This window comes from Hylobates moloch, unplaced genomic scaffold, assembly GCF_009828535.3.
Source record: "Hylobates moloch isolate HMO894 unplaced genomic scaffold, HMol_V3 SCAFFOLD_11, whole genome shotgun sequence".
NCBI lineage: Eukaryota > Metazoa > Chordata > Mammalia > Primates > Hylobatidae > Hylobates > Hylobates moloch.
The window spans coordinates 81,144,793-81,167,322 of NW_026652286.1; the positions used below are offsets into that span (position 1 = coordinate 81,144,793).

General features: G+C 39.2%; 1 protein-coding gene across 1 annotated transcript in view; it reads right to left on the reverse strand.

The window, feature by feature from the left end:
* The window catches only part of EXPH5 (exophilin 5), an 89,172-nt gene extending 68,274 nt beyond the window's left edge, over positions 1-20,898 (reverse strand). The window contains exon 1 of the mRNA XM_032167317.2: positions 20,584-20,898. Coding sequence (XP_032023208.1) covers positions 20,584-20,702 — 119 coding nt within the window. The 5' untranslated portion in view covers positions 20,703-20,898. The remainder of the gene's footprint in view (positions 1-20,583) is intronic.
* Between the last annotated feature and the right edge of the window lie 1,632 nt (positions 20,899-22,530).

The window sequence follows — 22,530 nt, forward strand, 5'->3', positions numbered from 1 at the left end:
AAAGCAGCAAAGTATTTCACACTATTACTCACTGTCCCCTGATTGGTTTCTCTGCTTCTTTTTATCTCTGTGGAACCAATTTACTGCACTACTTTCTCTTTTCCTAGTTGGACCCTGACTGATGTACAGACAATGATCTCCTAAGGATCCTTACCAGCCCCCCTGTGAGTGGAAACATTAAATTCACAACATGTGAGGTTCTTATTTTGTTTGCTTTCTTGTCTAGCAATTTTTATTTTTAGTTTTATTTATTGATTTATTTATTTTGAGACAGAGTTTTTCTCTTGTTGCCCAGGCTGCAGTGCAATGGCATGATCTCAGCTCACTGCAACCTTTGCCTCCCAGGTTCAAGCGATTCTCCTGCCTCAGCCTCCCGAATAGCTGGGGTTACAGGCACCTGCCACCATGCCCAGCTAATTTTTGTATTTTTAGTAGAGATGGGGTTTCACCATGTTGGTCAGGCTGGTCTTGAACTCCTGACCTTAGCCGATCCACTCGCCTCGGCCTTCCAAAGTACTGGGATGACAGGCATGAGCCACTGCACCCAGGCCCTTGTCTAGTAATTCTGTTAGTCATTTACCTTTGCGATTAAGTAATTTTTGAAGTAAATTAATTTTGTTATAAGTTAAAAAACGGGCTGCTCGTGTCTGTAGTCCTAGCAGTCTGGGAGGACGAGGCAGGAGGATTGCTTGAGCCCAGGAGTTTGAGACCAGTCTGAACAATATAGAGAGAACTTGTCTCAAAAAAATTTTGAAAAATATAAAAAGAGAGAGAGAGAGAAAGAAAGAAAGGAAGGAAGGAAAGGGAGAAAGAAAGAAGGAAGGAAGGAAGGAGGGAAAGAAAGAAAGAAAGAAAGAGAAAGAAAGAAGAAAGAAAGGAAAGAAAGAGAGAAAGAAAGAAAGAGAGAAAGAAAAGAAAGAAAGAAAGGAAAGAAAGAAAGAAAGAAAGAAAGAAAGAAAGAAAGAAAGAAAGAAAGAAAGAAAGAAAGGGAGTATACCACCCTACCAGGGTACTGATTTGACTAGCAAAACAACCAGGTCTAAATGACAATCAGGCCACTTGATGGAGACCTCATGATGAATGGTCTACCCTTGGTTGGGTTTGCCACCTGACATAGAAAATGGGAAGAGGAAAAAACTGAAACACAATTAATGAACTATGTACGTGGTATAGATATAACAACAATCACACTTCTCTGTACGAAAGCTGTGTTTTCCCCTGTGATTTCCTTCTGAGATTTTATACAAGCCGGTGTGATAGCATTTCGGCTCATCAACTCTTTGTGGTTATTTGGTTGCTCCAGTCTTTTCCCTAAAGGGAATTATCTAGGGCCTCAGAAGGAGATGGAAATCAATGGTACTATGACAATTTGCCAACTATCTGAAAAAAATGAATTTATATAATCCTACCTTATAGACAAAATATATGTCAGGTGAATTAAAAAGTTACATTAAAAAATTAAGACTAGAAGTGAATATTACTCTAATCTCTAGATGAGAAGAGTATTCTCATCTTAAAAACAAAAGGTGAGGCAGGAGGATCACTTGAGGCCAGGGGTTTGAGACCAATGTAGGCAACATAGTGAGACTTTGTCTTTACAAAAAGATTTCATTTTATTTTATTTTATTTTATTTTATTTATTTATTTATTTATTTATTTATTTATTTATTTATTTATTTATTTTTGAGACGGAGTCTCGCTCTGTCACCCAGGCTGGAGTGCAGTGGCCCCATCTCGGCTCACTGCAAGCTCTGCCTCCCGGGTTCACGCCATTCTCCTGCCTCAGCCTCCTGAGTAGCTGAGACTACAGGCGTTTGCCACCACGCCTGGCTAATTTTTTGTGTTTTTTTTTTTTTTTTTTAGTGGAGACTGGGTTTCACTGTGTTAGACAGGATGGTCTCGATCTCCTGACCTCGTGATTCACCCGCCTCGGCCTCCCAAAGTGTGGGGATTATAGGTGTGAGCCACTGCGCCCGGCCTACAAAAAGATTTTTAAAAAATTAGCTGGGTGTGGTGGTGCATGTTCATAGTCCTAGGTACTCAGGAGGCTGAGGCGGGAGATCACTTGAGCCTAGGAGTTAGAGGTTGCAATGAACTGTCAGTGCACCACTGCACTGCAGCCTGGGTGACAGAGCAAGACGGTCTCAGAAAAAAAGGAAATTTAAAAAGAGGTACATTTGGCTACATAAAACTGAGAAAAAAATCGATTTTCAGTTAAAGAGAAGTTATGTGCATACTGAAAACTGGGAAATACATAGGACAAAAGTCAATTTCTTTAATGTCTAGTGAAATATATAAATCAATAAGACACAAACCACACCAAGCCATGTTAAACGGTGTTGACTGCCTTCTAGAATGCATTTCCCTCAACTCCCCTCCTTTCTGATTTTGTTGTCAACATCAGAGTGTTCAGTCCCAGGGGATGGATCGTGATTGGTCAAAGTCTGATATTTCAACCCCATTTCTTGCTTTTCTAATTCCCTAGCAGCTAAGGATGTCCATATGACATGGTTCTGGTTAAGGAAATATAAAGTAGAAATCTGCTCAAAGGCATCAGAGAAGGCCTTTACTTCCATGATAAAAAGGACTCTTCTTGGATATATATCCAAAAGAAGCAGTTGTCTCCACTCTTTCCTTTTTCTTTCTGCCTCAAATATGAATGTGATGTCTGGAGCAGTTGCAGCCATTTTGCTTTACAAAGACACCATCTTGACATCCTTAAACCACTAAACCAGCTGGCAGCTGCCTACTTCCAGATGTATTGTTATGTCAGAAAAATGTACCCCCAATTTGTTAAAGTCATGATTAGATTTTCTGTTATCTGTGACCAGAAGCATTCTGGATACAGATCTTCATATATAAACGGGCAGCGATGTGAATAGACAATTCACAAATCAAGAAATGTGAATAGTAAACATATAAAAATAGTTTAAGTTCATTATAGTCACAGCATTAGAAATTAAACGAAGCATAATTTTTTTTCCACAAAATTGGCAAAGATTTCTGAAAAGTAATACCACCATCCAGGGATAGAAAGGATACGTTAAAACAAAGGCCTTCCCGCACTGCCAGTGAAGGTGCAATTTGGTAGAACACTTTGGAAAGCAGTTTGGTAACATGTAATGAGAACTTAGAAAACATTTATGTTATTTAAATGAGTGATTCTACTTTTTGGAATTTACCCTTGAGATATAATTTAAACTGAATTAAGAATGTAAGCATAAAGGCTTACCAGTGCTAGTTAACGTAGCAATAAGAAACAAATAGAATAAGAAAACACTAAAGTGACTAAAATATTGGAATGGTTAACTAAATTATAGAATATATGCAGTAGAATAGTATACAACCACAAAAGTTATGTTGACTCTGAGTCTTTAATATGAAGGGGTTATTTTTATGTTATGATGTTCATAAACAACAAAAATACATAAGACCACAACTGTGTTAAAAATGATGTGGGGGAAGGCTGGGTGCGGTGGCTCATGCCTGTAATCCCGGCACTTTGAGAGGCCGAGGCGGGCAGATCACTTGAGGTCAGGAGTTCAAGAACAGCCTGACCAACATGGCAAAAACCCATCTCTACTAAAAGTACAAAAATTAGCCGGCTCTGGTGGCACATGCCTGTAGTTCCAGCTACTCGGGAGGTTGAGACAGGAGAATTGTTTGAACATGGGAGGCAGAGGTTGCAGTGAGCCGAGATCACGCCACTGCACTCCAGCCTGGGCGACAGAGTGAGACTCCGTATCAAAATAAATAAATAAATAAAATAAAATAAAATGATGTGGGGGTAACAGTTTGACAGTTCCTCAAAAAGTTAAACATAGAATTACCATATGTTCCAGTAATTCCATTCCTACCTATATACTCTGGAGAACTAAGAACAGGTACTCAAACAAATACTTGTGAGACAATTTTCATAGCAGCATTATTCACAATAGCCAAAATATGGAAACAACTCAAATGTCTATCAATGGATGAATAGATAAATAAATTGTGGCATATGCATACAATAGACTATTATTCAGTCAAGAAAAGGAATAAAGTATTAATACCTGTTATAAGGTGGATGAACCTCAAAAACATTACACTAAGTAAAAGAAGACAGATAAAAATTATATAATTCCATTTACATGAAATATCCAGGATAGGTAAATCCATGGTTGCTAGTAGTCGAGGGGAGGTGGGAATGAAGAGTAACTGTTTAATGGGTTCTATTTTGGGATGATGAAAATGTTTTGGTACTAGATAGAGGGGGTGATTGTACAACATTGTTAATGTACAAAATGCCAATGAATTGTTAGCTTTAAAGTGGATAGTTTTATGTTATATTAATTTAACTTCAACAAAATTTTATTTTTCATTCTTTTTTGAATTTGCTTCTAATTTTTATGGATATATAGTAGTTGTACATATTTATGGGATACATGTGATATTTAATGTAATAATACAATGTGTAATGATCAAATATGAGTAAGTAAGATATCCATCGCCTCAAGCATTTATCATTTCTTTGTGTTGGAAACATTCCAGATCTTTACTTCTAGCTATTTTGAAGTGTACAATAAATTATAAACTCTAGTTTCCTTATTGTGCTACCAAACACTAGATATTATTCCTTCTATCCAACTGTATTTTTGTGGTTTCTAGCCAAGTACTCTTCATCCTCCCTTCCCCACTACCTTTTCCAGCCTCTTGTAATCATCCTTCTATTCAATACCTCCATATGACTAACTCTTTTAGCTGCCATATATGAGTGAGAATATGTGATACTTGTATTTCTGTACTAGGCTTATTTCACTTAATATAATATCTTCCAGTTCCATCTATATTGTTGCAAATCATAGGATTTAATTCCTTTTCTATGGCTGAATAATATCCCATTATGTATATATACACTACATTTTCCTTATTCATTCATCCATTCATGAACACGTAGGTTGATCTGTATCTTGGCTATTGTGAATAGTGCTGCAATAAACATGAAAGTGCAGAGATCACTTTGATACACTGATTTCCTTTTTTTGAATATGTACCTAGCAGTGGGATTCCTGGATCATATGGTAGTTCTATTTGTAGTTTTTTGAGGAACCTCCAAACTGTTATCCATAGTGGCTGTACTAATTTACATTCTCATCATCATCTGTTATTTTCTGTCTTTTTGATAATAGCCATTTTAACTGGGGTGAAATGATATTTCATTGTAGTTTTGATTTGCATTTCCCTGATAATTAGTGATGTTTAGCATTTTTTCTATACCTATTGGCCACTTGTATGTATTTTTTGAGAAGGGTCTATTCAGATCTTTCATCCATTTTAAAATGTGTTTTTTTTTTTTTTGCTATTGAGTTGCTTGAGTTCCTTATATATTCTGGTTATTACCTGTTGGATGAATAGCTTGCAAATATTTTCTCTCATTCTGTAGGTTATCTCTTCATGATGTTGATTGTTTCTTTGCTGTGGAGAAGCTTTTTAGCTTGATATAATCACATTTGTCAATTTTTGCTTTGGTTGCCTGTCCTTTTGACGTCTTACTCAAATATTTGCCCAGACCAATGTCCTGGAGCATTTCTCCTATGTTTTCTTCTAGTAGTTTGATAGTTTGAAGTCTTAGATTTAAGTCTTTAATCCTCTTTGTTTGATTTTTGTATATGGTGAGAGATAGGGGTCTACTTTCATTCTTCTGCATATGGATATTCAGTTTTCCCAGCACCATCCATTGAAGAGGGGTCCTTTCCCCATTGTATATTCTTGGCACCTTTGTTGAAAATGAGTTGGCTGTAAAAGCGGATTTATTTCTGAGTTTTCTATTCTGTTCCATTGGTCTATGTGTCTGTTTTCATGCCAGTATCATGTTATTTTAGTTACTGCTGCTTTGTAGTATATTTTGAAGTCAGGTGATGTGATGACTTCAGCTTTGCTCTTTTTGCTCAGGATGATTTGGCTATTCTGGGTCTTTTGTGTTTCCATCTACATTTTAGGTTGTTTTTCTATTTCTGTGAAGAATTTCATTGACATTTTAGTAGGGATTGCATTAATTCTATAGATCACTTTGGGTAGTATGGCTATTTAAACAATATTAATTCTTCCAATCCATAAGCATGGGCAGCCTTCTCATTTGTTTATGTCCTCTTCACTTTCTATGATCAGCGTTTTATAGTTTTCATTGTACAGATCTTTCAGTTATTTGGTCAAGTTTATTCCTTTATTTGTAGTTATTGTAAATGAGATTGTTTTTTAGATTGTTCAGTGTTGGCATATAGAAATGATGTTTGTATGGTGATTTTGTATCCTGTAACTTGACTGAATTCATTTATCAGTTCTAACAGTTTTTTTGCAGAGTCTTTAGGTTTTTTGTTTTAAATGTAAGATCATATTGTCTGAAAACAAGAACAATGATTTCTTTCTTTCCAGTCTGGATGCCCTTTATTTCTTTCTCTCTTGCCTAATTGCTCTACCTAGGACTTCCAGTATTCTGTTGAACTAAAAGTAGTGAACGGGGTATCCTTGTCTTGTTCCAGATCTTAGAGGAAAGGCTTTCAGTTTTCCCCCACTCAGAATGATGCTAGCTGTGGGTCTGTCCTTTATTGCTTTGATTGTTTTGAGGTATGCTCCTTCTGTATGCAGTTTGTTGAGAGTTTTTTTTTTATCATAAAGGGATGTTGAATTTTAATGAATGCTTTTTTGACATCTATTAAAATGATCATATGGTTTATGCCCTTGATTCTACCAATGTGATACATCACGTTTATTAACTTGCATATGTTGAACCATCTTTGCATCCCAAGGATGCATCCCATCTGATTATAATGAATGACCATTTTAACGTGTTGTTGAATTCAATTTGCTAGTATTTTGTTATTTTTGCATTGATGTTTATTAGTTATTGGCTTATAGTTTTCTTTCTTCACTGTGTCTTTGTCTGGTTTTGGTATGAGGGTAATGTTAGCCTTATACAATTAGTTTGGAAGTAAAAAAAAAAAAGTAAACATGGGGAGTTCTCCTTCCAGGTAAGATACAGTAAGTGCTTTCACCCTGTCTCTCCTTGCAAATGTAGCCATAGAACCTGGTCATAAGGCACAAAACAGATATCTGATAAGTAAATTGTAGTAGGCAAATTGTGAAAGAATGTAAAATACCACTGAACCTGCTGTGAATTTACTTTTTTCCCTCTCCTCCACTATACCCTGATATGGACTCAGAGTAGTGCAAAACCCAGAAGTGAGCATTGGCGCAAATGGACAGAGTTCCAGGAAAAGCCCCCTAGTTCAGATCTGAGGAGTAGGAAAAGGGTTTTCTGGCAGCAACAGCCGTGGTAGCCGGGGCCCATACACACTAAAACTCTCAGGGAAGGGAATCTTCCCTTCGAATTAGAGAAGCTAGGAGAAAATATAGAGGAAATGCTTCAGGACATTGGTCTGGGGAAATATTTTATGAATAAGACCTCAAAAACATAGGCAACAAAAGTAAAAATAAACAAATGGGATTATATAAAACTCAAAAGCTTCTTCACATCAAAAGAAATAATCAACAGAGTGGAAAGATAACCTGCAGAGTGGGAGAAAATATTTGTAAACTACTCATCCAAAAGGGAATTAGTACCCAGAATACACAATGAATTGAAACACCTCAACAGCAAAAAAGCCGACAATCCAATTTTAAAATGGGCAAATGATCTGAATAGACACTTCTCAAAAGAAGACATACAAATGGGCAAGAAATACATGAAAAAATGCTCAACATCACTAATCATCAGGGAAATGCAAATCAAAACTATAATGAGGCATCATCTCAGCACGGTTAGAATAGCTATTATCAAAAAGGAAAAAAATTAACAAATGCTGGTGAGGATGTGGAGAAAAGGGAACTCTTAACCACTGTTGGTGGGGAATGCAAACTAGTATAGCCACTATGGAGAACAGTATGGAAGGTCCTTCAAGACACTACACATAGAATACCATATGATCCAGCAATTCCACTGCGGGATATACCCGAAAGAAAGGATATCAGTATATTAAACAGATAGCTATACTTCTATATTTCTTACAGCACTATTCATAATAGCCTAGATATAGAATCAACCTAGGTATTCAACAGATGAATGGATAAAGAAAATGTGGCATATATACACTGTAGAATACTATTCAGCCATAAAAAGAATGAGATCTTGTCATTTGTGGCAACATGGATGAAACTGGATGACATTATGTTAAGTGAAATAAACCAAGAACACAAAGTTAAACACCACATGTTCTCACTCATAAGTGGAGGCTAAAAAAAGCTGACGTCATAGAAGTAAAAAGTAGAACTGAAGATATTAGAGGCTGGGAATGGGGAAAGGAAGGAGAAGGAGAGACTTGTTAACGGATATAAAATTCCAGCTAGAGAGGGGGAATAAGTTTTACTGTTCTACAGCACTGTGGGATGACTATAGGTGTTTAATAACATTAATACGGCTGGGCACGGTGGCTCATGCCTGTCATCCCAGCACTTTGGGAGGCTGAGGCAGGTAGATCACTTGAGCTCAGGAGTTTGAAAGCCTAGGCAACATGGCAAAACCCTGTCTTTACAAAAAAATAGAAAAATTAGCCAGGCGTGGTGGTGAGTACCTATAGTCCCAGCTACTAGGGAGGCTGAGGTGGAAGAACTGCTTGAGGCCAGGAGGTGGAGGTTGCAGTAAGCCCAGATTGCACCACTGCACTCCAGCCTGGGCAACAGAGCAAGACACTGTTTCAGAGAAAAAAAAAAAAAAAGTATATATATATATATATATATATATACGCATGTATATAGTTTCAAATAGCTAGAAGAGAGGATATTGAATGCCCCCAACACAAGGAAATGATAAATGTTTGAGATTATGAATATGCTAATTATCCAGATCTAATCACCATGTATCATACATATCAAAAGATCACCATATACTTCATGAATATGTACAATTATTATTTGTTAATTAAAATTAAAACAATGTAAAAACCAAAAAATGCTTATACTGGAAAAGAAGAAAGGTCTTCAATCAATAATCTAAGTTTTCACCTTAAGAAATGAGAAAAAAATAGCAAAATAAACATAAAGCAGGCAATAGTAAATATCAGAGCAGAAATCAATTAAATTGAAACAAAAACAATAAAGAAAAATCAAAGTAAGACAAAAAGCAGGTCCTTTGAAAACATCAATAAATTTGATAAACCTTTATCATGACTAAAAAAGAAAAATAGGGAAAGGATACAAATTATCAATATTAGGAATGAAAGAGGGGCTATTCCTACATAATCTTCAGACATTAAAAGGATAATAAATGAATATTATAAATAACTTTATGCATATAAACCTGACAACTTAGGATAGATCCATTTCTCAAAAAACATACAATGTCAAACTCACTCATGATGAAATAGCCGAACAAGCTCTATATCTATCAAAGGAACTGAATTCATAGTTTAAAACCTTTCAAAAAAGAAAATTCCCATTCCAGATGGTTTCATTGTTTCATTTTACCAATCATTTAAGGAAGAAGCAACGCCAAGGCTATACAATCTCTTCCAGAAAATAGAAGAAAACACTTCCTAAGTCATTTTACAAGGCTAGAATTACTGACACCAAAACCACACAAAAATAGTATACAGGCTGGGCGTGGTGGCTTATGGCTGTAATCCCAGCACTTTGGGAGGCTGAGGCGGGGGATCACTTGAACCCAAGAGTTCAAGATCAGCCTGGGCAATATGGTGAAATCCTGTCTCCACTAAAAATACAAAAAAGTTAGCTGGGCATGGTGGCACACGCCTGTAGTCCCAGCTACTTAGGGAGGCTGGGGTGGGAGGATTACTCAGGCCTGGAAGGTGGAGGTTGCAATGGGCTGAGATCATGCCACTGCACTCCAGCCTGGGTGACAGAATGAGACCCTGTCTCAAAGAAAAAAAAAAAAAGGATAGAAAACCATAAAACTATATGTCAGTACCTCTCATGAACCCAGATTTTTAAAAAACCCTCAATATTAGCAAATGTAGTGAAATCATATAAAAAGAATAGTACAGGATGATCAAGTGGGATTTTCTTGAGAATATAAGTGGATTAGTTTTCTCGGGCTACCCTGATAAAGTGCTGCACATTGAGCAACTTGAACAACAGACATGTTTCACAGTTCTGGAGGCTAGAGATGAAGGTGCTGGCAGGGCCATGCTCCCTCTGGGGGCACTAAGGAAGGGTCTGTTCCAGGCCTCTGTCCTAGCTTCTGAAGTAGTTCCTTGCCTTGCAGCAGCGTTACTCCTGTCTGCACAAAGCATTCTCCCTGCATGCTTGTCTGTCTTTGTGTTCAAATTTTCCACTTTGTATAAGGACATCATTCATATTAGAATAGGGCCCATCCTAATCACCTCATTTTAACTTGATTATCTCTGTAAAGATCTTATTTCTAAGTAAGATCACATTCTGAGGTATTGGCAATTAGGACTGTAACATAGCTTTTTTTTAATTATTATTTTTTGGAGGACAGTTCAACCTACAACAGTAAGGCTGGTTTGATATTCTAAAATCAATTACTGGTAATAAGTATATCGCCAGGCACAGTGGCTCACACCTGTAATCCCAGCACTTTGGGAGGCTGAGGCGGGCAGAAAACGAGATCAGGAGATTGAGACCATCCTAGCTAACATGGTGAAACCCCGTCTCTATTAAAAATACAAAAAAATTAGCCGGACGTGGTGGCGGGCGCCTGTAGTCCCACGTACTTGGGAAGCTGAGGCAGGAGAATGGCGTGAACCAGAGTGCAGTGAGCTGAGATCACGCCACTGCACTCCAGCCTGGGCGACAGAGTGAGATTCTGTCTCAAAATAAATAAATAAAAATGAAATAAAATAAAAGTAAATAAGTATATCAATAGTCTATAGAAGAAAAAGCCACATGGTCATATAAGTTGATGCAGAAAAAGCATTTAATAAAATTCAAGATACGTTCATGATAAAAACTTTCAGCAAGCAAGAAATAGAACCAGATAAAAGTCATCTATTGGCCGGGCATGGTGGCTCATGCCTGTAATCCCAACACTTTGGGAGGCCGAGGCGGGCGGATCACTTGAGCTCAGGAGTTGGAGACCAGTCTGGCCAACATAGCAAAACCCCCTCTGTATTTAAAGAAAAAAAAAAATTAACAAAATAATAATAAAAAAGTCATCTACAAGAAAATCATAGCTAACATCGTAGTTCATAGTGAAAGACAGTGCTCAGCAACAAAGCAAGTAAGTACAATCTCAATACTCCTATTCAACATCATGCTTGAAGTCCTAGTCAATATTAGGCAAGAAAAAGAAATAAAAGGCATACATATTGGAAAGGAAGAAATAAAACCATCTCCATTTACAGGAGACATGATTGGCCATGTAGAAAATCACCCAAAAAAATCTCCCCCCCAAGAAAAGAACATCCTAGAGCCAATAAGTAAGTTTAGCTAAGTGGTAGGGTACAAGAGCAATACCAAAAATCAACTGTGTTTCTCTATACTAGCAATGGACAATTTTAAACTTAAATGTAAAAATTTATATGGAAAAGCAAAGGAATGATATAGGCAAAATAGTTTTAAAAACAAAGAATAAAATCAGATGGCTTCTTTAACTCAGTAAAACACCTTTGAGAGTCGTACAGGTTGTTGTATGAATAAATAATTCATTCTGGCTGGGTACAGTGGCTCACATTTATAATCCCAGCACTTCGGGAGGCCAAGATGGGCAGATGACCTGAGGTCAGGAGTTTGACACCAGCTTGGCCAACACGGCAAAAACTTGTCTCTACTAAAAATGAAAAAAAATTAGTTAGTTGTGGTGGCACACACCTGTAATCCAAACTACTCAGGAGGTTGAGGCCTAAGCATAGTTTGAACCCAGGAGGTCGAGGTTGCATTGAGCCAAGATTGTGCCACCGCACTCCAGCTTGGGCAACAAAGAGAGACCCTGTCTCAAAAAAAAAAAAAAAAAAAGGGAGGAAGCATACTAGTTGATGTTAATACCTACTATAAAGCCACAGTAATCAAGATACCATAGTATTGGTGAAGGAAAAGACATAGAGGTCTATGGAGAAGAGCAGAGTCCAAAAATGGACTCCAAAAATATAGCAAATTTTTTACAAAGGGGCAAAGGCAATTTAAGGATGGACAGTCAACAATGGTGTTGGGATAATTGGGCATTAATATGCAAAAATAAAATAAACCTCAATCGAAACCTCACACTCTACATAATCTTATTTCAAAATGCATCAGTGTAAGACATAAAACTATAAAACTTTAAAAAGAAATCATAGGAGAAAATGTTTGTAATCTGGGCTGAGGCAGAGTATTCTTAGAATGCTACTAAAAGCATGATTCGTAAAAGAAAAAAGTTTGATATGTTGGATTTCATCAAACTGGGTAACTTTTACTCTGCAAAGACACAGTAGGAAAGTTAAGACAAGCTACAGATGGGAAGAAAATGTTTGCAAACCTGGTGTTCAACAGGAGACTTGTATCTAGAATATATAAAGAATTCTCAAAATTCATCAATCAGAAAACAAATAACCCAATTAAAAACTGTTCAAAAGACTTTAACAGATACTTCACCAAAGAGAGTATATGGAAAACAAGTAAACACATAAACAGATGTTTAACATCATTAGTCACTAGGGAAATGCAAATTGAAACATCGTGAAATACCCCTACGAACCTATTAGAACGGTTAAAATAAAAAAATATTGAAAATACCAAATGCTGGCAAGACTGAAGAACTACTATGCTCTTGTCTAAAAGTATGTGTCCCCCCAGAATTCATATGTTGAGCCCTACCCCTCAAGGTGATGGTAGCAAGGGATTGGGACTTTGGGAGGTGATTAGGTGGAGAGGGCTCCTCCCTCATGAATGGATCAGTGCCCTTTTACACGAGGCCTGAGAGGAAGGCTTTTTGCCCCTTCTACCATTGAGGACACAGAGAAGGCACCCTCTATGAGGAGGGGGACTTCACCAAACACAGAATCTACCAGTGCCTTGATCTTGGACTTCCCAGGGTCTAGAACTATGAGCAATAGATTTCTGCTGTTTATAAATTACCCGGTCTAAGGTATTTTGTTGTAGTAGCCTGAATGACAAAGACAGGGATTGGAACTCTTATATACTGTTGGTAGGAACGCAGAATGGTACAGCTGTGGGGAAAACAGTTTCACAGTTTCTTGCAAATTCAAGAATATGATCCAGCAATTCCACTACTAATAAAAATCGTGTTCACACAAAAGCCTGCTCATGGATGTTGGTAGCAGCATTATTCAATAGCATCAAAATGTGTAAGCAATACAAGTGTTCTTCAGTGGGTGAAAGGATAAACGAACTGTAGTAATCCATATAATGAAATATTAAATACTACTCAGCAATATAAAGGAATGAATTATTTATTTGTTCATTTATTTATTTTGAGATGAAGTCTTGCTCTGTCGCCCAGACTGGAGTGCAGTGGCACCATCTCAGTTCACTGCAACCTCCACCTCCCAGGTTGAAGTGATTCTCCTGCTTCAGCTTCCCGAGCAGCTGGGACCACAGACACGCGCCACCATGCCCGGCTAATTTTTGTATTTTTAGTAGAAACAGAGTTTTGCCACGTTGGCCAGGCTGCTCTCAACCTGGCCAACATGGCAAAACCTCAAGTGATCCTCCTATCTCGGCCTCCCGATGTGTTGGGATTACAGGCTTGAGCCACCTTGCCTGGCCAGAATGAATTATTCATACATACAACAACCTGTGTGACCCTCATTTTACTGAGTTGAAGAAGCTATTCTCAAAAGGTTATGTATTCTGTGCTTCCATTTATATAACATTCTTTAAATAATAAAACTGTAGTGTTAAAGAACAAAACAGTGGTTGCCAGGATAAGTTACTCCCTCCCCCATGCCCTTTCCTCCCTCCCCCATCCCCTTTCCTCCCCCCGCCATCCCCTTTCCTCCCTCCCCCATCCCCCATCCCCCATCCCCCATCCCCTTTCCTCCCTCAACTGCTGTTAAATGCATCCTTTCAAAGTGAAAACCAAGGCAAGCTTGATCAATATAAAAAACACAACTCTTTGTTGGGGTGCAGGGAATTTGGTCACTGGCATCTCCCATTTCCTCTTTCATCTAGAAAGCCTAACACACCATGGAATGAGGAAGCTGGCTCCTGTGATCTGTTAATATTTGAAGTACAGCCTTTTAATAGGGCCATTGGCAATGTCAATAAGGAAACATCCTGAGAAGGAGAGGGCGATGAGCCTATAGCTCTCAAATCTCACAGCTTGGGGAATAACTCACTACAGAAAGACTGACCTGAATGAAGGTGAAGGAGAGAATCCACCCATGTTTATGAAAGACCATGCCTTAGCTAGCACTCCTTAGTTCTTAGCCACCTTCTCAATTTTAAGACCCTGCTGTGCTAACCGGGAAGGAAGGCATTTTCTTACTAAACATAATCTGACCTCCTTTTGACCTTCATGTGGTTCTCAGGTTTAAGACCATCTGTGCTAATGAGGAACGAAAGTATTTTCTGACTAACCTTCACCTGACCTTCTTTTGCCCTTCACCTGGTTTCCTGAGATCCTTCTTTCCCTTAGTTTGTATCCCCTATAGCAGTAAGTTAAGTTCCATTTGACTAGGTATTGAGTACCGAAGTGTGTGAGGCTCTCCATCCCTGAAATAATCCTTGATCACAAGGAATCAAGGTTGATGTACAACTTACCATGTACCAACTTACCTGTGCACACATTAACATTGTAAAGAAAAGGACAAAGGCAGAAAAACATTTAGACATTTTTAAAAAGAAATTTACCTTTAAAAGTTATTTATATTTAAAAGACATTTTTAAAAAGTATTTTACCTTCATAAAGGACGTTTATGAAAGTAAAAAATAGTCAAGCATTCCCTATTTATTATCCAAAGAAACAGTTTTATTTATTTATTTATTTATTTAAAGACAGAGTTTTGCTCTTGTTACCCAAGCTGGAGTGCAATGGCGCGGTCTCGGCTCACTGCAACCTCTACTTCTTGGGTTCAGGTGATTATCCTGTCTCAGCTTCCCAGGTAGCTGGGCTTACAGGTGCCAGCCACCATGCCCGGCTAATTTTTGTATTTTTAGTAGAGATGGGGTTTCACTGTATTGGCCAGGCTGGTCTCAAACTCCTGACCTCAGGCAATCCACCCACCTCAGCCTCCCAAAGTGCTGGGATTACAGGCGTGAGCCACAGCACCTGGCCTATTTTTAACAACATATGATAACTAAAAAATAAAACAGTACTAAAAGGGTTAAAGTCCCTTTAAATGTGATTCCTCAAAGATAATCATTTTAACAGTATAAAGTCTGTCCTTACAGAACACATATATGCATTTTTAACATAAATGGTTGCCAGCAATTTTTTCTATATAGGCAGATGGTACCAGTTATCTTTACCCATTATGCCATTTTCCTTAGTAATAACATCTCTAACTTTTAGCTGAGCATTTGACTACGTAGAATTGTGTGTTTTTTATTTTTATGGTGAGTGGAGATAAAATGGCAAGAGTTTTAAAGTGGATAGATCCCAGTCCTGGTTCTGTTATGAGCTAGATGGGCCAGGTGAGGAAAGTCACTTCAACTTTTTGGTACTGTAGGAGGCAGCACAGCACAGTGATTATGTACCGATGGAGTTCCCAAATCCGACACTCCCTAGCAGTATTATCTCAAGCATGTCACTTATCCTCTCTAAGCTTCCTCTGTCGAATGGAGAATAAAGATATCCCTTAACTCATCAGGTTGTTGTATGAATTAAATGAGATAGTGCACACAAAGAGCTTAGCATGGGTCAATACTCAACAAATGTTAGCTATTATTACAGTTGTTTTATTAGCTTTTGAAAAAGAAGATAATAGTATTTGCTTTATCAGGTTGAGGATGAGGATACAAAAAACAAATATGAAAGACTTTATAAGCTAAAAGAGTTATACTATCACTAAGCTTAAAAAGAACACTGCTCCTTGGCACTGGGATATGGAACGGTATCATTATAGTAGTTCTGTGTGTATTGCCTATGGGGACAAATCCACAGGAATAACTAGACAGGAAAATGTATCTGAGAGGAAGTTCTCCCTCAATTTAAAGGAATTAACTAAATTGGATGACACTGGAAAGTGCAGACAGCTCAGAGGTCCGTGGTGTGTTAATCTGATACCTTGTCATGTATCAGAACTTGCTCAAGCCTCTTGAGCACACTTGTGACTTCCAGGCATTGTTCTTGTTGTCCCTTTTCCAGGCCACACAGGACTGCGTAAGGGCAAGCTACAGTTACATGAACACTTCATCTTACACATTCTATCGCCAATGAAAACCTTTCATAGACTGAAGCCATTTGGGGCAAAATCTGTGTTTTATTTTACACTGTATTCTCAGGGCTAACCCAGTGTCTGGCACACAGCAAAAAGCCCAATCAGTAGACATCCAATGTCTCCAGAAACTCTGCCCCTTAGCCAGAGGCAGATTTCACAGGCTGGGAGAGGAGAGGGCAGGCAGAATGTGTAGGGGAGGCAGGAGGCTTGTGTATCTGGCTTTTAATCTCTGCCGGATGTGGCAGCTGCCACGAGCTATAGACCACTTTATGACTTTGACATATACAGTCCTGTTCAGAACTGTGCCACAGCTCAAGGATATTAGTGTAAATCAATCAGAAATAACTAAATTCTGAAAACCCTACCGGGCTGCAATCTTGCCATGGAGCAAAAAATGGTCTAAATCTAGACATGCCGTTTAAAAACTTGATTACTCCAGGCACTGTAACATCTGGTTCTGATGCCAGATAGATTTAGGTTCAAATTCTATCTCTGATGTTTATGAGCTGTGTGGCCTTAGGCAAGTTCCTTAATGTTGCTAAATTTCAGTTTTCCTTCTGTAAAAAGCCATTAATAATACCCCAAGAAATGGTTGTGAGGATTATTCAATCTTGATGGGTAAAGTAGTTTTGAAATAGATCTGGATTTTAAATTCTGGCTCTGCTGCTTAAGTTGGACAAAATACTCAACCTTTTTTAATTGTTTCCTTCTCTGTGAAATGAGAATTAAAGTGTATACCTCACAAGGTTATTGGGAGGATTAATTAAATCTGTATAACATGTTTAGTACAGTGCCTAGTATACAGTAAGGGCCTAATAAATGTTAGCTGTCGTTATTACCACAATAATTACTATTATTACATAAAAAGGCAGCACTTAATATATGTTGGTGTGGCCATCTCCTCCACCTTAATCTCCTACTAATGAGAAAATATCCAAGAATTGGACAATTGGGTCAAGCGTAAGGCGTATCTTGATAGATATTGCCATAATGCTCACCAAAAAGCTTGTAATCAACTTACAGTGTCACTAACAATGTGCAAAATCTACCCATTTCATTCCAACTCTCACCAACATTTTATTTTCTGTCATTTTTAAAGGGGCAGCATGGTATCTCAAGGTTACTTCAATTTTCATTTATTACTGTGAGGGTAAACATTTTCCCATCTGCTATGTTTACTGTTTGGATCTCTTCTGGTGTGAATGATTTATTTCTATCTTTTGCCTATTTATCAGTTTGAATCTTGGTATTTTTCTTAAAAATTTGAATAAACTATATATTAGAAACATTAACTATCATATTTAATGCAAATACTTTCCTGGTAAGTTGGAGCCAGAGAGGTCTGGTACAGATGAGGGGAGATCAGGAGAAAGTTCTATGAGTTCAGGAACTTTTCTGGGGGTGGGGCTGCTGCCTTCTGCATGATGAACTCAACTACTCTCACATCCATCTCAGAACATCTCTGGCCCTGCATGACACTGTAGTTCTTTTAAAAATATATATTTTATTTATTTTATTTTTAAAGACAGGGTCTCTACTGTGTCACTCTGGTTGGAGTGGAACAATCATAGTTCACTGCAGCCTTGAACTCTTGGGCTCAAGGGATCCTCCCACCTCAGCCTCCTGAGTAGCTAGTACTGCAAGTATGTGCCACAATATCAGGCTAAATTTATTTTTAATTTTTATTGTAGAGACAGGGTCTCGCTGTGTTGGCCAGGCTGGTCTCAAACTCTTGGCCTCAAGCGATCCTTTTGCCTCAGTCTCCCAAAGCACTGGGATTAAGGCATGAGCCACTGGGCTCAGCCCCAACATTGTAGTTCTCTATTGCTAACTATAGGGTGCCTGTATTTCTTCTTAGTTGTCTTGTAGATACCTCAAGCCTATCACAGATATAAATGAACTCACCAGCCATTCCCCAACCTGCTAAATTTTTAAACTTTCCCATTTGGACCCTTATTGTTCTAGTCAAGAGGTCTTGAAGCTCTTTCTCAATATAGTAAAAAGGCTTCCCTGAGTCTCTCAGACAGGACTGTTGAAGCATCTCTTTTTTGTTGTTGTTCACATATGCCAAGCCAGAACAGAATGAAATTATACCCTTGAGTTATAAGTCATGTGTCCTGATTTTTGATTTGGAAAATATGATCACATATATCAAGAACATGAGCAGAAGAGGCAGCCAAGTTGACATGTTGTCTCAGGCTCTTTCTGCCTGCCAATATCTGCTACTGAAATTAATATACGTGAGCCTGAAGTGGGTAAGCAGAACAATCCCATGGAGCCTGCAAGCCAGACATGGGTATTTGATGGTGGAAGCGGGGAATTAATCAAAGGAAAAGACAGTACTAGAAATCATTGCCTTGGGTATTTGGTCCACACATCTACTTCCCTTAAATGATTTTTATATTTTAATAGTGATATTTTTCAAATGGGGCAATTAAATATTTTTAATAATTAGTATAATACAGTATTGATTTTGTCTTAGCATTATGGCTGTCTTTTTCTGTTGATGCTTCCATTAGAATGTGAATGCCATGAAATTAGAAAATGTGTTTTGACCTTCCTTCTAATGCCCAGCCCAATGGCTTTGTGTAGATACATGTGCTTTGTGTAGATCTATGTGGAGATCCAGTTCCCTCTAAAGTCAACTGAAGTGGGCAATAGAGAAAACACAACAAGGCACGCATCAGGTCAAAAATAAAAAGTCAAGATAACATCTTAAATGAAAGCTTCTCTCCTTGTTATTTTCTAACTCTCCCCTCAATTTCCCCAAAAGTACAATGGATCACTTAAGCCCCATCCTCTTCAGAGACAAGAAACACTTCCAATAACACACACTGAGAATAACCGCAGTTTCTCAGTGCCTTTGGAATATGCACTGAAATTCCGCCCAGTTCTGAAATTCTTCTTCTGAAAGTTGGGTGTGCCTGTGTGCGGTGCATGTGCATATGTGTAGGTACATGCACGTGGGTGTGTGTGGGTGTGGCATACTGTTCTCATGAAGGCACACTTTCTACACTGCTCAGGGGAGAGGAATGATAAAGCCACTTTTTCTCAAGGCAGATGGTATGAAATCCACATTCCCCAACCTCAAATATTCCTTCATCCCTCAAAGAGGCATGTTTAGGGGAAAAGGGTGAAGTCAGGGCATTGGGCTTAGTATATTAAATTCTTTCTACAAAGACCAACTAGATTTTCCAATTTGAACAGGGTCCTTGGAGGGTTTCTTTTGTCGACGGTGGGGGATAGGCAGGTGGGGATATCTAGAAAGAATTGGGAACCTGGAACTCGCATTAGCAAGCAGTTGATCATAAAACAAAATGACTCGCTAAATCCCAATCAATGGCACACAGTGTGGCCTGAGAATGATGTCCTGAATTCCCTTCCACAGTTATCTAGAGAAGGACTTAGATGGGTATATTCCAACATTGGCGAGAGAGTCCTTTAATTCATTCCAGCACTTATCCACACTTCCCCAGCAGAAAAACTGGTTAATTTACATCCCGTGTAATTATCTGTGTCTCTGGATTTCATCCTTTAGTAACTAATCCCTCACCTACAACAGTGTATAGTAAGGTCAAGGATGAAATTTCGCAGAAACTCGCCCCCCACAGCACCACGCTCAAGGAGACCCACCCATTCCAGCCAACCCCGTGTGTCCAAGTCCCATTCGCCCACATAAGCCTCTATTTGACAAATTCCTCGAGCTCCTACCCTTGGGGTGGGGACCTTTCGCCTCCCGTTAGGTGCCGGCTCTCCCGTGCTTCGCTGACTGCCCGCGTTGGGTGGGGAGATTCGCTTCTGGTGCCGAGGGAAAACTGTGTTAGGCGAGGGTGGAAGCTCTGTCGGACCCGTGCGAGCACGTGGGTGCGCGCGGGCCGCGGAGTGAGCAGCAGCCAGGATTCCGCTCTAGATCGCGCCCCCGCCGCATTTCATTGCCTGGAACGGCCCACGCCCCGCGATGGCCCAGCAGACACCCGACACAGCACAGCGTCACTGCGCGGCCCCCGCAGCGCACGGACCCCCACCCTGCCCGACCCCAGACCCGCAGCCAAGCCCGTCTGGTATGCGGTGGATGGAGAGGGTACCAACTAGGCATCCCAAAGTCCTTTAGAGAGCAACTCGGCGCAGTTTTCTCTTCCCGACCCGCAGCCTCCGCAGCAGCCGTTCGGAGCACCCCCGGGCAGGTGCCCCGCGGATCCCCGGCCCCTGCGGGACCCAGGCCCAGGACAAAAGAAATGAATTTGCTCTGTACCTGATCCTGTCCTTCTCGGCCCTCTGTAGCTCCTCATTTCTTTCCAGCACCTGAAGGATCTTCCTGGCCTCGTCGTCATTTAAGAAACTGAAATCAAACCCCGGAGGAACTTTCGTCATTTTCTTTACTGTGTGTGAGTTACACTTAAGCTCCTTGGCTCCTCCTGTTAGGAAGGCATTTTTCAACCTATACAAGACCAGTTTCACGAACTTGATCCCACAGCCAATAATAAGTCCGCTCCTTTGAAAGTCTAAAACCACAAATCTAGGGAGCGCCCACACCTAAAGGGCTCATATTGACAACACCTTAATGACATGTTTCTCTCAACCTGTCCAACCGAGATGCAAAGTGAACGGCTAAAGGGAGAGAGGGAACCAATCCCGTTCCAAAGGGGCAGGCCCTTCCTGGTCCCCTCCCTCGTCCCGTCCCTCGTCTCCTCCCTCGTCCCCTCCGGTCACCCTCCCCGCCCCCTATCTGAGTTGTTAAGCAAACCAGCCTACATAATTCTGCCTCTTAAGTGAGGCAAGGCTAAGTGCTGGCGCCAAAGTATTTGCTTTTGCTGTTGCTGTTTGCTCGCAGAACTTGAGCTTGACTAGTAAAGGAGTCAAAAAGGAGATTCATGACTAATCCTCCCTTTCAATAATTAAGAGCCCATAGAAAATAGAATTGCAAGTAGGGTTTGTAACTGGCAAAAGGGTTACTTCATTTGAAAGACCAGGAAGAACTAAACTCAATTACACTACTGACTGTAGATGAACCTGGCTGAAGGGCGGAAATTGGTGTATCCTTGGAAACGAATTATTTGCCAAGCCTCTCATCCCATAGACACCCGCACCTCCACTGTCCCACAAAAGTCATTCTCAGACTTTAGAAACAAACAAACAAACAAACAAAACTGTTTATGGTATTTTAGGAGAAGACAGCCCAGAAGCAAAGGATGGTAGAAAACACCTGTTAGAAGTTTTCTGTAAGATTTCATTATCATCTTAATAAACTCAGAGAAGTAATACACATGCCATTTAAAAATACCTAATCCTCTGGTGAAAGCAAATGGTAATCCTATGAAGCCACAGAAATAGCTTTCCTAGAAAGTCAATTGTTCCACAATGCAATGAAGAATAATAGAAATTTATAAAGATGTCTACATATATACATTTTTTAAATTACCAAGTCTTTTACAGAAAACATGTTTTTATCTTGGCTTCACTTCCTACACAAAAATAACTCTGTCAGATAGACTTTCCTTCCCCATAGCCTTAATTTGGTCATTTTGAAGATGGTGGTGATGATTACTAACATATAAAATATACTTCTACATATATCATTTCTTTTCATGGCACATAAACCCAATTAAAATTTTGTATCTGTACAAGAACATGATATCAAAAATTGCCACTTGTGAGCCGAGATCATACCACTGCACTCCAGCCTGGGCGACTGAGCACGACTGTCTCAAAAAAAAAAAAAAAAAAAGCCACTTGTGTTTTGGTCTCTGGGCTACCCCACTTGATCATCATTATTTAAAACATGCCTAGGCAGCTAGCCATTCAGATAACTTTCTGTGGGTGTCTGTTATTTGTGTGAACCAGGAACCAGTTTTGTTCACCCATGGTGTACACAATACAGAACTCCTTTATAAATAGTGTCCATATTAATGATCATGTTTTGGGAGTATGTCTTGTATATGATGTCCAATTTTTCTAGTGTGTTCATTTATTCAGCATACACATGGGACTTTTCAATATGGTCACTGATGGGATTTTACACTGTTTCCAGTATATCAGTGAACTGATTTCAACCAACATATCCTGGTGCCTATTACATGAAGGCATCATACACTGTGAACAACACAATCCTTGTCTTTAGAAGATTTGTAATCCAGTGGGACAGATACACAAATAGAAAGATGACTGTGTAACAAAGAACATAATAGAGGAATAAAGAAAA